This window comes from Trachemys scripta, chromosome 11, assembly GCF_013100865.1.
Source record: "Trachemys scripta elegans isolate TJP31775 chromosome 11, CAS_Tse_1.0, whole genome shotgun sequence".
NCBI classification, from domain to species: domain Eukaryota; kingdom Metazoa; phylum Chordata; order Testudines; family Emydidae; genus Trachemys; species Trachemys scripta.
The window spans coordinates 34,959,661-34,978,719 of NC_048308.1; the positions used below are offsets into that span (position 1 = coordinate 34,959,661).

At 39.4% G+C, this 19,059-nt stretch overlaps 1 protein-coding gene across 1 annotated transcript in view; it reads left to right on the top strand.

The window, feature by feature from the left end:
• Positions 1-19,059, top strand: part of XIRP2 (xin actin binding repeat containing 2) — a 151,217-nt gene that overhangs the window by 131,043 nt on the left and 1,115 nt on the right. The window contains exons 5-8 of the mRNA XM_034786171.1: positions 5,902-6,009; positions 6,333-6,405; positions 7,040-7,173; positions 7,931-17,393. Of these exons, the coding sequence (XP_034642062.1) occupies positions 5,902-6,009; positions 6,333-6,405; positions 7,040-7,173; positions 7,931-17,393 (9,778 nt within the window). The remainder of the gene's footprint in view (positions 1-5,901; positions 6,010-6,332; positions 6,406-7,039; positions 7,174-7,930; positions 17,394-19,059) is intronic.

Genomic DNA, 19,059 nt, shown 5'->3' on the forward strand with positions numbered 1-19,059 from the left:
AAAAAGAACAGGAGTACTTGTGGCACCTTAGAGACTAACAAATTTATTAGAGCATAAGCTTTCGTGGACTACAGCCCACTTCTTCGGATGCATACAGTCTGTATGCACCCGAAGAAGTGGGCTGTAGTCCACGAAAGCTTATGCTCTAATAAATTGCATCCGAAGAAGTGGGCTGTAGCCCACAAAAGCTTATGCTCTAATAAATTTGTTAGTCTCTAAGGTGCCACAAGTACTCCTGTTCTTTTTGCGGATACAGACTAACACGGCTGCTACTCTGAAACCTAGGAAATCTCTGTGTAAATTTTCTGTATTTGGCACTTAGATAAATACTGTGAAAGGTGCACTGGATGTGTTATAAAGAAAGATAAACTGAAAGATCATATCAGATTGAGAATCATTCCAAATAGGCTACTGAGCAGTCATCATATGGTTACAAATTTAAGTAACTAAATCTTAAGTCTCATGAATTTACTTATGCTTTTACCTGTACAGGGCAATAGATTTGTACAGAGCTGTATCCTGGAATACGTTTTTATTTTAATAAGATATGTATAAAATGCTGATTTAGGTACCTGAACAGAGACTGAGTGGTGGGCACAACATACAAATTAAGATAAATACCAACATGATTCAAATAGGAATTGGTGAAAGGCTATATTTCCTAGTGTGGATCCTCAAGCTATCTAGTCCTATTTTCTTTTGACAGATTTTCTTTTTCTCCATACAAATAATTTTACTCTATAAAGTAATCCTCTTTCCTTTTCTGCCACAACACAGAGATGGGAAACTCCAAAAAATGTCAGATAAAAGGAAAAGGCAAACCTAGGTCCAAAGTGTACAATACAGACAATCACTGAAAAACAAATCTTGGAACATTTTACAACAGGATTCTGTGTAAGTTATTGCAGCCCAGGGGCCCTAAAATTGATGCATTCGCCACTAACATATAAAACTAGTGTAGCAATTACAGTTCTATTCAGTAATAGCATCTGAACGCCTGAATAAAAATTCAGTCCCCTAATGCAAATATATACAGACTTATGCCCATGTTTGCTTCCTCCTTTCTAAAGATTATTTTAATTTTTTAAACAATTTTTAATATTTATACAACAGGAGTCTCTAGAGATGCTGATCTAGGTGGCATTGTGATAGATGTTGTACATACACTTAAATAACACAGTACCTGTCCCATACAGCCCACAGTCTTCGATAATGATAAGATTTAACAGGTGGAAGGAACCAACAAAAGAGAAGGGTGGAGGAGAATCAGAGGATGAAGTAACAGTGAAGTGAACATTGTGCATAATGAACAGCTGTCTCAACTTGCCACATGACTAACCATTGTCTAGTTGGCAGTGTGTTAAAGAGGGCCCCAGATCACAGGGGAAAATCATCATAGTAGAAGGTGTCTTCACACCTAGCTCAAAAAATACTGACATTTTTCTCTACTGTTGTCTTCTGTATCCCTGCACAGATGGATACCTGCAACTGTTCTCTTCTGGTAGAATTATACATGCTCTGACTGACACCAGCCATCTTTGTAAAACTTTCAGCATCTTGGCCACAGCATTCTTCCTCTTGCTGTAGTGCCCCATTTCACAAATCCTTAAAGAGTTTTAATATTCTTGTGGAGATGTGTATGAGTGAATCACAGTTACTTGTGTTATTCCTTTGTCTCAATATTGGATGAATTTGGTATCATAATGTCATTAACATTCTATGCCTTTCTCTACCAGCTGCTTTCAATGCATATTATTGATCTCTAGCGCTTTTCAGCTTCTTTAGGTGTTCTTAGATGTCATATCAGTTATATATTTTAGACAATATTATTGTACCCTATAAGGCAAAGAAAAAGATAACCATTTTCTCATCTACTCTAATTTTACTCATGCCACAAGTTTTACCCCTGATCAGCAGTGTAGGCCTGGCTGAAATTTGGATTTTGGAAGTTAAGTGCACATAGCACATTCATGCATAAAGAATCACAAACCTTCACACCATTCACCAGATGTGAGTTCCCAAAGTCATAATGAGTTGTGAACATCCCACAGTCATGAATTGTTTACATACACAGACTATTGATCCTGTGCTATGCAATTCAAATTATTGCATCCTTGAAATTAGGAAGTATTTAGCTCAGGGGTGGGCAAACTTTTTGGGCCGAGGGCCACATCTGGGTGGGGAAATTGTATGCAAGGCCGGGGCAGGGGGTTGGGGTGTGGGAGAGAGTGTGGGGTGTGGGAGAGGGTGTGGTGTGTAGGAAGGGGCTCAGGGCAAGAGATTGGGGCAGAGGAGGGGTGCAGAGTGTATGAGGGGACTCAGGGCAGGGGTGCAGGAAGGGTGCGGACTGCGGGAGGGGGCTCAGGGCAGGGGGTTGGGGTGCAGGGGGTGTGTGGAGTGTACGAGGGGGCTCAGGGCAGGGAGCTGGGGTGCAGGAGGGGTGCGAGATTCAGGCAGGGGGCTTAGGGCAGGGAGTTGGGGGGGGCAGGAGGGGTTAGGGGTCCAGTCCGGCACCACTTATCTAAAGGGGCTCTGGGGTGGCAGTGGCACGCATCGGAGCCAGGGCAGGCTCCCTGTCTGCCGGCCCTGCGCTGCTCCAGGAAGTGCTGCAGCCCTTGTGGGGGGCAGAGGGTACCTCCCTCGAAGCTCCCATTGGCCGCGGTTCTCTGTTCCCAACCAATGGGAGCTGCGAGGGGCGGGGCCTGGAGGCAAGGGCAATGCACCGAGCTCTCTGCCTCCCCGCCCGGAGGCCACAGGGACATGGTGCCGGCCTCTTCTGAGAGCAACGTGGGGCCCACGGCGCCACGGGGGGCAATCCCGCGGGCCGGATCCAAAGCCCTGACAGGCCAAATCCTGGCCGCGGGCTGTAGTTTGCCCACCCCTGATTAGCCACTGTGAATAAAATATTATTTTAATAATGTACATCACAGAAAGACAGACAAAGAAGTCATCTTCTCTTTGCAGGCATAACTCTAATCAGGCTAATGGGACAGTGTTAATATTAGGACTAAATTTAGCTGCAGCTGTACACTGGGGACAGTGGGGAGCACTGAATGGCATTCTGTAGAATGCTTCCCAGTGTGTTTGTGTGTGGAGCACAGCCCCTTAAGGGGTGAATTATACTCTCCCTGACAACATATTGGTGGCCAATACAGAGGGGTGAGTGGAACCAGGGGTCTATCTGTTCCCTGCTCCTTTTGACTGATTGTTCTGAGGAGCAGCATCTCTGTAGCAGCCCATATGCTTCCCCAAGTGGAATTTCAACCAGCTTTTAAGCAAGGCATATAAAGGTAGGAAGGCCCCTCCTCCTCTTCCACCCCCATAGCCATGTAAGTACAGGGTCAAAATTTGGTCCTTACTGTTTAGGCTTCCTAAGGTATTGTTAATTATAGCTTTCGATAGCTATGACTATTATTTTATGCCATTGTGACTTTTAGCAACCTAGTAGCTACTTCATAAACAGATATAAAAGTTGCAGCAATGATTCTGTGATTAGGTTTGGTTTCTGACTACATTAAGCTTAATTATATTCCTTTTTAATACCTTTATACAATTCAAACAACATATAATGACAAACATCAACATATTTTGCATCTTATGATGAGTTTTTTCAATAATGAGATCTTGACTTATAGATCTAAAACACCCATGTCTAAGTGTGAATACATACATATATGTAAAATATAACTATTTGAGTGGACGGTAGGATCGATCCCTAAATCTTTGCAAGTTGCCTCCCTTCAGCTTTGTGGGGAGCTAATGCTGAAGCCTTTTTGTCTTTCTGGGGAGCTAACTCTCAAAACTGCTGTATGATGAGTGGCTTTTACACTGCAGTCTGCCCCAGGGACCGGGGGCTTAGTGATGACTGGCAGTAGCCCAGACTGAGGCAAGGGGGTTTGGACTGCTGCCTTCCTTTGCCTCCCAGTACCTCTATGGGGCTTGAACCAGGCCCTGCAGCCTGGGGAGTTGCCAGCCTGGAGCTCCCCTGCTCCTCTGGTTCTCCCCAGCCCTGCTTTACTCCCAGTACCCTTTCTGCAGGCAGCCAGGCCCTGCTCTCTCCCAGCCTGGAGAGACACTTCTCTTGGGCCTCTGGCTCACAGCCTTTTTATACAGGCCAGCTGTGGCCTAGTTGGGGCATGGCCCAGCTGTGGCAGCTTCCCCAAGCAGCCCAGCTTAGCAGCTCTCAGCCACAACCTTCTCCCAGGGCTAACTTTAACCCTTTTTCCACTGGAGTGGGGGAGCCGCCCCACTTCAGTCTGTAATGTCAATCACGTCCCCATCTTGCCCACCCCAAACCCTACATGCACTTTTACAATGCAAGCATGGCAGTGACTAAGATAAATGTGATTAGTGACCAACTAAATCATCCAATGGGTCACTAGCCAGAAGATTATTCTACCTGTACCAATATTTTAATTCCTCTTTTAGCCTAATCAGAGAATGTTACTGCCTGGTGGATGGAGGTCATAAAGCCTACGATGAGGATCCATGAAGCCTTTCTGCCATGGAGCCTAAATTTTCTGGCAGCCCACTGTGCAGCAGGGATTTGGGGGCCAATCAGTGGATTTTCCACTACATAGATTCCCCCAACATGCCCTCATGTAGGTGCCAGCTCCATAGAGGTGCCTTGGTCCCGAGGCAGGAGTAATAGCCACGGAATGACTCTATTGCTATAAAGTGACTGAGTGCATGGGGCGGGGGAGGGAATTGTTACACTCATGGATTATTTGGCTGAAAGCAGATGCAAAGGTTGGAGATTTAGGAAGTCAATAGCTCTCTATTCTTCAGATTGCATATCTGCAGCCTCAGTTACACAACATGGCCTCGATTTGTATTCTCACTGGGCATTTGGGAGTTTCCTCTGAAGAAGGACTAGATACCGTTTTTTCCCTTTAAATTGGGAGCTTAGATTCAGCAGAAACTAATGGGTGAGTCCCTCTTTTACGAAGCAGTTTCCTAATCGATATAGACAAATAGGTGAGTTGATTTGTCAAGCATAGATTGAAAAATATTTGAAAAACTTGTGCAAATCGATATAAATAATAATAGTTTGTACTTATAGAATGCTTTTCATCAGGAAGTCTCAAAACACTTTATGAAGATTGTAAAATGGAAAGAATAATGTTTACCAGATAGGTAAATGAGGCAAAGAGAAGTTACGTGACTTGCACTAGGTCAGAAAGCAAGTCAGTGGCAGAATCTGGGATGAAACTGAATGTAACTGTCACCATGATAAGCATCATAGGCATTAATTTAGTTTACACAGATATAAAACTATATCTCAAAACTTTCAGCCCTTTGCTCAGTCTATTAGACCACAATTGCCTTTCTTTTCAAATATAAAAGCAGCACATATATTACATTGGATCTTCTGTTAAGACAGAAGGCAGTATGAGTCTGAAAGTTCCTATACACCCTCCATTTGTGCACATACAAACGTGCAAATGCATTTATATGTGCGCACATCTTTGTACACTATCTCTTATGCAAAAAAATTATAGAATTTACTGTAAAGTGTCTTTGGCCTGATTCCTACTAATAAGGAGTAACTGAGCAGCTGTGTAGAGTCACCTTCATTAAAGCAGGTTCAGCTTCCCATGCTCTTCTGCTCGTCACTTTGCACCTTATGCTTATCCATGGAACTTCAGTACCTGCAGCTCAAACTCAGACTGCAGTAATGAAATTACAATATATGTTCTATTATATAACAAGGCTTGTCTTTGGTTGTTTATAGTTCTTATCCAGATGAACTGCATTAATAATGATAACCTGCTAAAAAATATATTTTTCAAACCATGCTGTTTAAGTGATAACATTAGTGAAAAGCCATTCATAGGCAAACACTAAGTTTTTCAATTTATCATTAAACTGTAATGTGTAATTACTTTTATTTGTCTTTAGGAAGTGACACATAGTAGTCAGCTCACGGTATCAAGCAGCAGCAGAGAAGCTGAACAGAATGAAGTGACCTCCAAAGGAACTCAGTTGGAAGCCTTTCAAACAGAAGAGGTTAAGTGTATCAATTAATAATTATGTCACCAGGCCACTGTACAGAGATGCTGATATGGAGACTACATATTTGCTTTGCTTTTTAACTCTGTTACCACTTAGTATAACAAGATCTTGACGTGCTAGTGAAAACTTCCCTGATTTTGTGGTAGGCAATCATTTTAAAATAGGTGTTTTATAAGTGTTGCTTCAATGTGTTAATTAGTTGGGTTTTCATTCAGACTTTACCTTCATAAAGCATTTGTTCTGTATGTCTGCATACAAATAGAATACTTAGACATATTACACTAAATCCTATATTAAAATCAAAATTTTGTCCACAGGTTTCTCATGTCGAACAATCTACCCATCAGACAAGCAAGGCTTCTAATTTCACTCAACATATTGATGAAACAGGTAAGAAAATCAGGATGATTTTAAGCAGGAGAATAAAGACTAAGGAATGACAAACAGCATATACACTTGTTGGCACAAAAATACCATTGTTCACAGGTGAATATGGGCCCAGTATTCCATTTCTATTCAGCAAAACACACCAATTGACTTTGATGGGATTTAAGGAGAATATGCTAATTTAAGTACGCTTTGTAAATGAGGTGGACTTTAAGCACATGTTAAAAGATCTACTGACTTGGGGCCATGTAGAAAATCCATTCTCCTAACATTTGTTAAAACAAAAACCCATTTATGCAAATTTTTGTAAATAGTGAATAATAATGGATAAAATTATGGTTGAAATAACAGCTCTGGACAATATGAATAATGTTCATGAAAGCTGATTTTTCAGTATTCAACCAGCTCTAGTCCTGACATTAACACAAATTACACATTGCAAAACAATATGTGATATGTTACTGTGCAATTATTCTATGGTTTTCTGTGTCTTCATCTAAGTGATTCTACAGTTCTGCAAGGTTGAGTGCAATTGGTTTAGTTTAATAACTCTTTTTTTAAAATAACTCACTGTTAGACAATTATAATAAAATACTAGGCTTAGAAAAACCCTTTTGTTCTTCTTTTCTTATTGTAGTAGTCAATGAAACTATGAATGAAGAGATCCCAAAGATTTCAACACAGTTTTTAAAACAGCACTTTGAAAAGACAGCCCAGGAAAAGGCTCTTCTCTCAGACAGGGAGACTGCGACACCTGCAAAGCATACTAAGGTCTGTGCTTTTAATAAGTGGGATTTCTGTATATGCAGACTAGCAGTGTTCTGGTTAGCCAGAATGTTGAAACATTGCCCTTCGTGCAATTGCTCAAATCTCAGCATATTCATATTTTGATCGTTTAGTTGATTTTTAAAATAAATATAACATTGTGGAAATGGTGGGAGCATGGGTGGGTTTGGAAACTGTTTACACGTTAAGTAAGAAGTAATGAAAATTATATTAAGTAAATCTAGCAAATATATTTATATTATATGATAAAGTAAAGCTTTTACCAGAAATCTTTGTTTTTCCATTGTCTTCCTCTGCTGCATGCAATTTTCTCTCTCTCTCTCTCCTTTGACTCATGTAAAAAAACTTATTATTTTTCTTCAAAATTTTTGGTAGACACATTGGTTCATCAGAGGTAAATGCAGAGAATATCAATTTCATCAATGAATGAAACAAATATAAACTGCTGATAAATGATACAATGTGCATTGGTTGCAGCAGAGAAAGCAAAGCTGCAAAATCACTGTGCACCTCTTTGAAAGAAGTACATTACCTTCATTATGCAGGCTGTGTTAAAACAGCATGTTCCCTTTAGGCTCAATTCTACAAGGCTCTGAGCAACTCCTGGAGGTGCTGGGTCCCTTCAACTCCCATTGCAATCCCATTTCTCAGCATCTTGCAGGACTAAGCCCTTTGAATAGAATGAATAAAAGCTATGATCTTAGAAATGATTTCTTAAAAATACTAATTTTGTCCCCTAAAGATTGAAAATGAGTTCCAAGAAATTGTATGGCCTTCTGCAGTGAGCTTCTCTTCTGCTGCCACTGCTTCAGAAAGTAGAGTACACGAAACTCTTGGGACACGAAAAACAGAATATGGAACTGCTGCTGCTGTTACAGCTTACACCAACTCCCCTAAATATGGAAGCACAGAAGAGTTTTCCCCTCCTCCACCACCAAACATACTACAAGCGCCATCAGAAATGAAAGAGTTTTCCCAGTCCCCTGAACCATCCACCTCTCCAGCAAAGCCCACAATCCCCAAAGATTTATATTCAAAGCAAAGAAATTTATATGAATTAAAACGTTTATACAAACATATTCACCCAGAATTAAGAAAGAATTTAGAAAAAGAATATTTTAATGAAGTTTCTGATATTGTATCTAGTAAGGTTGAAATAGGCAGCTCTGTGTCAGGAGATGTACAGCAAACTAGATATGTCTTTGAAAACACTGGTAATAGCTCTCAGAAGTGTATGAGCCCTGAGAGAGAATACCTAGAATGGGATGAAATCCTAAAAGGAGAGGTTCAGTCTATGAGATGGGTCTTTGAGAACCAGCCTTTGGATTCAATCAAAGATGAATCTCCTGAACTGAGCAACAATAAAAGCATTGCAGATCAAGAAATCATTGCAGGTGGAGACGTAAAATATACTACCTGGATGTTTGAAACACAACCTATCGATGCACTGGGTACACATTCTTCAAACGCTGCAGAAAATACAGACAAAATTCCAGATTTAGCTAGTGGAGATGTCCGTACAGCCACGTGGATGTTTGAAACCCAACCATTAGATTCGATGAATAAAATTCATCATGACAGTGAACAAGATGAAACTTTCATTAAAGAAATTACTGGAGGTGATGTCAAAACTGTGAGGTACATATTTGAAACCCAGCATCTGGATAAACTTGGGCAGCTATACTCAGTGGATGAAGTTAACTTGCTGCAACTCAAATCTGAGCTTAAAGAGATTAAAGGAGATGTGAAGAGAAGCATAAAGCATTTTGAAACTCAACCAATGTATGTTATTAAAGACAGCTTAGGTCAAATATTGGAGATTAAAACTGTTCACCGAGAAGACATTGAAAAAGGAGATGTTAGAACAGCACGTTGGATGTTTGAAACGCGGCCCCTAGATATGATTAACAAAGATTCTGTGGAAATTAATGTTGTTCGTGGAATCTCTGTGGAGGAAAGCATCAAAGGTGGTGTGCGCAAGGCAAAGTGGGTGTTTGAAACACAACCTTTGGATACTATCAAGGAGGACTCAGAAGTATCTGTCACTGAGAAGGAAGCTATTCTAGGGGCTGATGTCTGTAGAAAATGCTGGATTTTTGAGACTCAACCTCTTGATACCCTAAAAGATAATGATGACACAACTCATCTGCCACCTGAAGAAATAATAGGAGGTGATGTAAGCACTACTAAGCATTTATTTGAAACACTACCAATGGATGCTTTAAAGGATAGCCCAGATGTTGGTAAGCTTCAAAAGGTGATTGCCACTGAGGAAGAAAAAGGTGATGTGAGACATCAAAAATGGATTTTTGAGACTAAACCTCTTGAACAGATTAGAGAAGAAAGAAAGGAATTTATAACAACAGTGAAACTTGAAGAAGTTGACAGAGGAGATGTGAGTAGCTGCAAACATATATTTGAATCAAGCAATTTAAGTAAATATGATGAATCACATAAAATCCATGTGGAAGAAATAAGAAGAGGAACTGTAGAGTTGAATAAAGCTCTTTTTGAAACAACTCCATTATATGCAATTCAAGATAGTCTTGGGAAATATCATGAAGTTAAAACAATTCGACAAGAAGAAGTTTTAAGAGGTGATGTAAGAAGCTGCAGATGGCTGTTTGAAACAAGGCCTGTTGACCAATTTGATGAGAGCATTAAAAAAATCCAGATTATCAAAGGAATATCTTCACAAGAAGTAGAATCAGGTGACGTGAAAACAGCTAAATGGTTGTTTGAAACTCAGCCTCTTGATTCTATTAAATATTTTAGCAATATGGAAAGTGAAGAAAGTAAAACAGAACAGACTACAGACATTATTAAAGGAGATGTAAAAATGTGTAGATGGCTCTTTGAAACTCAGCCAATGGAATCACTGTATGACAAGGTTGAGATAGTGACTGACAGTGAAGAAGTACATAAAGGAGATGTCAAAACCTGTACTTGGCTCTTTGAAACCCAGCCGCTTGATGCAATAAAAGATGAATCAGAAACAAGAGTGAAATTACACACTGTGAATCAGGAGGATATTCAAGGAAGTGATGTCCGCACAGCATGTTTCCTTTTTGAGACAGAAAATCTAGAAAATATACAAGGAGAAGAAGAAAAGGAATTCAAACGAGTAGTGGAAATTGATATCCAGCCTGGGGATGTTTCCACCATGAAATATAAATTTGAAAACCAGTCACTAGATTCCATACATTTTAGTTCAGAGGAAGTTTTGGAAAAAATTAAAACTGTGCAAAGTGAAGATATACAGAAAGGAAATGTTCTACATTGCCGATGGCTTTTTGAAAACCATTCTATTGATGCAATAAAAGAAAACCAAGAAGAAGCTACATTAGTCAGAACTGTTAAAGATATACACGGTGGGAATGTAAGAAAAGGCTGCTTTATATTTGAGACATTTTCTTTAGACCAGATTAAAGATGGATCTGCAGATACCAGCACCAAGAAAACTGTTAGTGAAGAAATAACAAAGGGAGATGTGAAAAACTACAGAATGCTGTTTGAAACCCAGCCACTTTATGCAATTCAAGACAAAGAAGGGTATTATCATAAAGTGACAACAGTTAAGAAGGAAGAAGTGATTCATGGAGATGTACGTGGGACTAGGTGGCTGTTTGAAACAAAACCTTTAGGATCTATTAATGAATCAGATAATGTGTATGTTATTAGAGCTGTCACCCAGGAAGATATTCAGAAAGGAGATGTGAGCTCTGTCAGATACAGATTTGAAACACGACCACTGGACAGAATTTCAGATGATGAAAAATTAATTGTGCCAACTATTGACAGTGTCCAGGGTGGTGATGTGAAGGCCAACAAACAATTATTTGAATCTGAAGGATTCAATAAAGGCATGTATGTAAGAACAGTAAGTGTCAGTGAAATCCAATGGGGCAATGTTAAAACTTCCACTTGGTTATTTGAAACACACACTCTAGATGAGATTAGAGGAGAGGGGTCAGAGTATAAAGATATCAAGACAGTCACGAAGGAAGATGTGCAAGAAGGTGATGTTCAGCATGCTGTGTGGCTTTTTGAAAACCAGCCTTTAGATTCCATTAAGGAAACTGATGAAAGTGAAATAAAGATAACCAGGGAAGAAATTCCTCAGTCAGATGTAAAGACAACAACATGGCTTTTTGAAACGACACCTTTCCCTGAATTTAATGAAAATAAGGTTGAAAAGCAAGAAATTATAGGGAAAAGTATCAAAGAAACTTTAAAAGAACTTTACTCTCACAAAGTCATTGAGTATCATGGAATTATCCTTGAGGCAGATGAAATTGGAGATGTCAGAATGGCAAAATATAAACTAATGAATCAAGAGACTCCTGAAATACAAAAGGAAGAGATTATTAGAGGGGATCTAGGAAACATAATGATGAACCTGTTGTCCAAAAGAAGCATTACCAAAAGAGAAATTATGGTAAATGAAGACGAAAAGGGCAATGTCGATTTGACCAAAGCTCAATTATTGAACAGATCAACAGATGTTAGTGTTGAAAAAGAAGAGATAGTGAGAGGTGATATACAGCAAGCTATAAAAAACCTGTTTAGTCAGGATAGTTCTGTAAAACGAGGAATTTTAATTCAGGAAAATGAGAGAGGTGATATTAACATGACACTCTATTCTCTCCTTCACAAAAGGTCTGACAATAAAATCCAGCGTGATGAAGTGATAGGTGGTGATGTGAAACATACTATTCACAACCTTCTGTCTTCCACAGTGAATAATGAAATATCCCAAAGAGCTAAAATAGATGATTCAGAGAGAGGAAACGTGCAGTTTTTCACAACATGCATAGAATCTGGAGCTTTGGATTATCTGAAACTACTCCAGACAGGGTCAACTGAAACAATTACAACAAGGAAACGAGAAGAGGAGGAGGAGGAGGAAATAATTGGTGGTGATGTAGAAGGCACAAAGCTGTTACTAAAGAAACAGAAGTTTCAGATTCAACGTACAGTTAACGAAACTGACATCATCCCTGGAGATGTGGCTAATGCAGTTAAAATTTTTATGACGGAGCCAAAAAATACATCTTGTAATGTAAATAAACAAGATATTATAAAAGGTGATTTGAAAGCAACTTTAAATTCCCTCAGTCAGGCCATAAATCAGAGAACAGTTACAGAAAAGGAAGAAATTATAAAAGCTGACATTCTCACAATACTGAAGTCTCTTAAAGAATCAGCCCATCAACTGAAAGAAACAGAGAAGCCTGATGTCATACCTGGTGATATTAAGCAGGCCATTGATTCCCTTGAAAAAGAAATAACCACAAAAATTGAAGTTCTGAAAGACGAGATTGTTCGAGGTGACCTTGAATCAACATTAAGATTTTTAAAAGAAGCTCAGCAGTCTTTCAAGAATGTAGACACAGAAGATGTAATCAGAGGAGATATTCAGACTGCTGGACAAAACATCCTAGAAGCCTCTGCGGAAAAGAAAATGGTACAACATGAAGTAAGTGGTCATGAAGATATTAAAAGCACCATCCAGACACAGCATATAGCCCAGCTCCAAAGTAACAGGTCACATAATCTGCAAAAGAATGTTAAATCTGTCCATGAACATCATGAGGAAACACATGCTGAAAATGAGACTTTCCTCAAAGAAGGTGAACAAGGTACCAGAAAGATCCATTTAGAACAAGAACAGAGCACTGAGTCTCTTGATGTAGATAAAAAACATATAAAGAACTTATCTAATTCTCAACACATGGTCATCGAAAAAGGGGATGAATCAATGGATAAAAGCAGAGTCCAGGGCAATGTAAAAAAAGAAGCAAAACATGTGACCAGCCAATCTTCTTTCCGTGGTAAAGTTAAGAGAGATGTGAGAACAGAGAAATCAGAGACATGTAGAGCTCTGAAAAAGGATAGCACCACCAGCAGTGTGCAGTCCATAGAAAAAATAGCTGAAAAGAAACAGAATCTACTTCATGAGCATAAAGACAATGAATATTCCAACCTAAGCCGTCAGACGGAGACAAGACAAAAAGCAAAAATGTCAACTGATGTTGATAGCTCCAAATCCAGAACTACACGACAACCAATTAAAATGCCGGCTAGTGGGATTTCTAAGGTGACTGGCCATTTTCAAAAGCAAGTGATAAAGCAAGAAACAAAACAAGCTCAGCATTCTAGAGAGGTTTTTGCAGAGAATGAAATAAATGTTCAGCTGGGGCAAGCTGTAGTTTCCATGACAGCAGAACAGAATATAAACAACAAACAAGAAGTAAAAGTCACACAGGAAGCACTCAATAAATTTAAAGAAACTGAAAGGAAGCAAAAGAGAGATGTTCATCAGCAAAATAAGAAATCTGTAGGACAGTTTATAGGAAAGACTAAAGTGGAACCTGCTAAGTCAGACTTCCAATTTGCAGTGAAAAATCCTCTAAATCCAGCCAAGAATGCTGTGGGGAAAGATAAGCCAGAAATAGATTCCTCATCTACTCCACCACCATCACCCCCTCCTCCTCCACCACCACCATCAGTAGCATCATCTGAAATTGAATTTCCTCTGCCGCCTCCCCCACCTCCATTAATGATGCCATCTGATAGACATATATTTCCTTCACCTCCATCACCTATCGACAAAACCAAAGCTGAGTTTGATCATTTTCCTCCTCCCCCACCACCAATAGATGACAAATCTGAAAGTGAGTTTCTGCCTGCTCTCCCTCTACCACCCCCACCACCTCCCCTGGTGATTTTTCCTACTTCTCAGCCAAAGCAAAAGAAAGAACATTTTCCAAAATATCCAGAACAGTCTGTGCCTGAGCCACTGCAATTTAATGCCAGGGCTAAAACATCGTCAGGTAAACCAGCTGGAGTTCCATCTTCAAAGAAATTCCTCAAAATGGAACCTTCTAAGGGGCTAGACATTAACAAGGCTAAAATGCCTCCAAAAATTGAACCAACTGTTCTTCAGACACACAGAGAAATGGATATTAGCACAGCAGCGGTAGAAAGCAAAAATTCCACAGCTCTTGTGAATGTGGTTAGCCAGGAACAGAAACAGGAGACAACTCATACAAAAACAGAAGGGATAAAAAGGCCATCATCTGTTTCAGAAGTGATTAATCCTCCACCCAAAGCTCTGCAAGAGACACCACTGGCCAAGAAAAGAGTGGTCTTTCCTCTTAAAAGATCTCCTTCCCTTCCAGCAGAGCCAACACAAATAAAACCTAAACCGTATGTCAGAAAATTTAAAACCCCTTTAATGATTGCTGAAGAAAAATACAGGCAGCAAAGGGAGGAGATGGAGAAAGTGCAAGTCAAAAGTTTTTGTCATGAGACTGTCAGAACAAACAGCGAGACTCGGGGAAGTCCAGTTGAAACAGAGTCAGAAAATTGTGTACCATTTAAAAAATCAAGCAAGCAGGATCAAACTCCTTTACAAGGTTCAGTTCCCTCTGTAACTCCACAAAAAACAACACCCTCTGATTCTGACTTTCAAGTCAGTTTACAAGCAACAGGATCTCGAGGTAAACAACTGTCTGCATCATTAGTAGTATCATCAGCTACTGAGCAGCTTCAAAACATTTTAGAAACCTCAGCAGATCACATTAGAAAAAAAGTACTGCAAGGTTCAAAGGATCTTACAAAACATAATTTATCTTGTCAAATGGAACAAATCCATCAAGAACATACTTTGCATAAGGCAGAGCAGCTGAAGAATGTGGAGCAGTTGCACGTGTCCAAAAATAAAATTATCTCCCCTCATTTCAAAGTTAAAACTATCAAGCTTCCAATTGTAGATCAAAGCTTACATGAAACACACAAAGATTGTGAGACACACAAAAAACAACAGGGAACTAATGTTCAAAATGTTGTCAAACAACAAAATCAGGAAAAACAGGGGGAAGACATAAGTACTAACGCTAGGAAAAAACAAAGTGGTGCAAAAGAATATCACCAGAAGCATGTTGATGGAAAGGTGCTGAGAGAAAAACCACCTTTAGAACACATAGAGAATATGCAAGAAGTAAGCCAAAAAGATGCCAGTCAAGTGAAACAAAAATTAGTTAATGAGAAAGAAACAGAAAAAGGAGAATTCAAGCATGAGAAAGTCTCAGTGGCTAAAGTAGTAAGTCAGGAGGGCCAGGTATTAGTTTGTCCAAAAGAAGAAAAAGTAACAATTCCAGAAAAACAAGGTCAGTTTAAGAATAAATCAACAGAAAAAGTAGTCAGGCAAAAGGTAATTGATACACGTCATGACTCTCAGACTCAAATTGTTGAGCAAAAGAATGTGTGTGTTTCTGAAAATAAAGTTCAAAATAAAAAGTTATCCCAGCAATATAATAGATTGCAAGAAAGCAAATGTGCCAAAGACAAGGGCATACAACTAAAACAAGTACATCCGAAGAAAACAGATCCAAAACAAGAGATTACACAGAACAAACCTTTATTTTCTCCTCCATCAAAAGGATCACAGCTGAATGACGAAAAATTTGCAGTCGATATATTAGAATTCTTAAGGAAACGGGAGGAACTGCAGCAAGTTTTGTCTAGAGTGAAACAGTTTGAAGCTGAGCCAAATAAAAATGGTATGAAAGCATTTCAGACATTTTTAAATAATATCCCAGTATGGCTTATAGACCAAGAAAGAAAGAAAAATATAGTTCATATTGCAACAGAAAATAATTTAGAAAGGATGAAAGAAGAGCTATCAGATATTAAAGATCAAGCAGTCAAAATACTAGCCTCATGTGAAGACACAATCCAGACAGCTATGATGTCCACAAAAACAGTGAAATCCAGAAATGACTCTGTTAGTTCTGGAGGCTTGTCACAGAAAATATCAAAAATCAGCACTGGCTCCAACAGAAGAGATTCGCACCAAACGAAAGAGGTTATAAAGGAAGAATCAGTGCACCGTGAAATTATACAGCAATCCAGTGGAATCAAACAAACAGAATTCAGAACTTCTTCTCCAGCATTAAGAATGCGATCGCCATCACCTACTTATATAACAATTGAATCTAAACGGACAGAATCTCCTCTGAAGGAAGCACTCTGTTCATCTGCCATCCAAAGAAAAAGTACTCCTATTCCTCCCCCACCACGCAGATCTGCAACACCAACATCTACAATTCGAAGGCCAGCCTCTTCCCCCTCTCCTCCAAGGAGCCGTTCTGAACAACTGGCCAAACTGAAAGGCACAACAGCAAAGCTATCTCAAGGAGTAACACAGCACTGGTCAGTAACATCAGTTCCAGTTGTAGAAAAAAGATCAGAGATTGTTAAATCTCCTGCAACTCTTCGTAGACAAATTAAAATTGAAACACATGCTATGATGGAGCCTTCATTCTCAGCAACTATAAATGAATCTCAGGTAACTGCTGGTACAGTAAAGGACATAAAAGAAACACGTGAAGAAAATAGAAAAGCAGAGAAAAACAACAATGACGTGCACCAAGATCCAGTAAACATTCCAGAATGCTTAAAGCCACATGCAGTAAGTTTTAAGGTCCCTAAGATTGACCAGTCAGGGCTTACTTGTAGGTTTGAAGCATCTGAGCAAATAAGACATATAAAAAAAGAACCAGTCACAGTAGTTGAAAGAGTAGACTATGAGAGTGTAGATGAAATGGATATGTTATTAGGGAAATCAGAGGACAAGCCAGGATTTGATGTGAAATCAAAGAAAAGAGTTTTTGAAAGGGGTGGAATGAATAGCAAAATAAAACAAGACAGACACACATTTAGCAAGGATGAATTTGTACTGACATCTCTGGAGAATCAAAAGCGAAAAGATACCTTTAGAAACTCTCCTTATAGGCAGCCAAGAGACCCAAAGGAAGGTATATCTTATAAACAAAAGCAATGTGAAGATAAAGAGCACTCATTTGAACCCCTGGTTTGCTTGGAAGCAAAGTATCATACCGACCACACTTCTGGTCTGGATAGATTTGCCAACACGGTCACTGAATCGACATCACAAAGTGCTGATTGTAGGCAGTCAGGATTTGGCTTCAAGCATGCACCTCCAACATATGAAGATGTAATCTCAGGACACATTTTGGATATTTCTGCTACTGATTCACCAGAAGAACTACTAAGGAATTTTCAGAAGACGTGGCAGGAAAGTGAAAGAGTATTTAATAGTCTTGGCTACACGGTCTCAGATACTTCTGAAGCTGAAGTGAGAAGTAGCTTCCACCAGGAATCAGCATTTATCAGTGGTAAATAAGCATGCAAAGTGTGAAGAAACCTTAACAACTGTTAAAAAAAAATGATTCAACCTCAGTATATTGTGCAATTAATGAAAAGTGTGTTGATAATCAAAGAACAAAGTAACATAAAACTAACAAACTTTTCCCCACTTTTGCTCTCTCTCTCTTTCTCTCAGCAATCTTTAATCATTTTCCCTTTCCAAACGCTTTAAGTGATGTGCTGAGTGTGTGACTAACAAATACTGGTATGTTGAGTTTTGAGGACTTTCTTGCCAAGGTAAATATTGCATTTGAATTAGTATTGGAACAAAAATACGTATAGAACGCATTTCATTTCTTATAGCGGCAAATAGCTGGCATTGTGCTTTTAACTGAGATAAATAGTTAAGTGACTGCTGTGTTTGCATGCACTCCAACATAGCAATAATGGTATAACAATCTGCATGTTTTATATGCATCTGCTCTAAGTTTGCTAAATCACAAAACTTGAATTTGAACAAAATGAGTTTTGTTTAGGGTAGGTTTTAATTAAATGTGTGCAAAAATAAAGAAGTTGTTTACAAAATTTAATGTGAAAACTTTTGCCATTATGTTGGGTGAATTCATACCCTGAAATTTTATCTTGCATTGAAATATACAAAAATGCAAAATGTCACTTTCACACTACTGTCCATTGTTCTGAGGGAAATATCCCCTTCCTCTCCTCTCTAAGGACCCTGCCACTGTGAGACACTTTCTTCTCCCTCAGAGGCCTGGCACCCCATGGCTTCAGTGCTCCATCCAGACCTGGGAAAATGAATCAAAAATGTCTTCACTGCACAGTTAATTTGGGTCTTACTTGTATTTAAGCCCAACCTTCTCTACCACCCACATAGAAAAACTGCTGACCCAAATTTGGAGCTGCTTTAAGTTAATTATATTATATTGCAGTGTAGTTGCTCACACCCATGCTAGGCTAACCATGGTGCTCAGACAGGATACCTGCCTTCTGGGTTAATTGCACAATGAAGACATAGCCTTAGTACACTCACTGTCTCTAGCTTAGGTATATATTTCTAAGGCATAGGGTATATCTACACCTGGTGTGATTCCCAGCTCGAGGAGGCATACCCAGGCTAGCTCTGATCGAGCTAGTGTGCTGAAAACAGAGTATAGCTACAGCAGTGTGAGTGGTGAGAGGGGCGAGCCACTCTGAGTACATACCTAGCATCTTGGACCAATACATACTTGGGGCAGATAGCCCCTCCCACCACTCATGCCATCATGGCTAAGCTCTATTTTTAACCTGCTAGCTCAGAGCTAGCATGGGAATGTCTCCTGAGCTGGGAATTGCACACCCCAGCTCCACGTGTGTACATCCCTCAGACAGTCAGGGAACCTGTCAAAATACTGTGTGAGTTCAACCATCTGCCTTCCCCTCAGGCTAACAACAGGAAACTAAATCCAGACTGTACTACAAAGAGTGCCCTGAAATTTTCAGGGACATGAGTACAAAAATCAACTTTGATTAGTCTATTCACTTATGGGGAAAATTTTGCATTCAGGTAATTTCTAAGTAAATTTTGAAGATTTTTAATTTCTCCTTGGATGTTTTGCACAGCTCTAGGAGATATAGGCACAGTTGTATAGTCTACACTGCTGTTCTGTCTTGATTTATGAATTGCTATAAAATCAG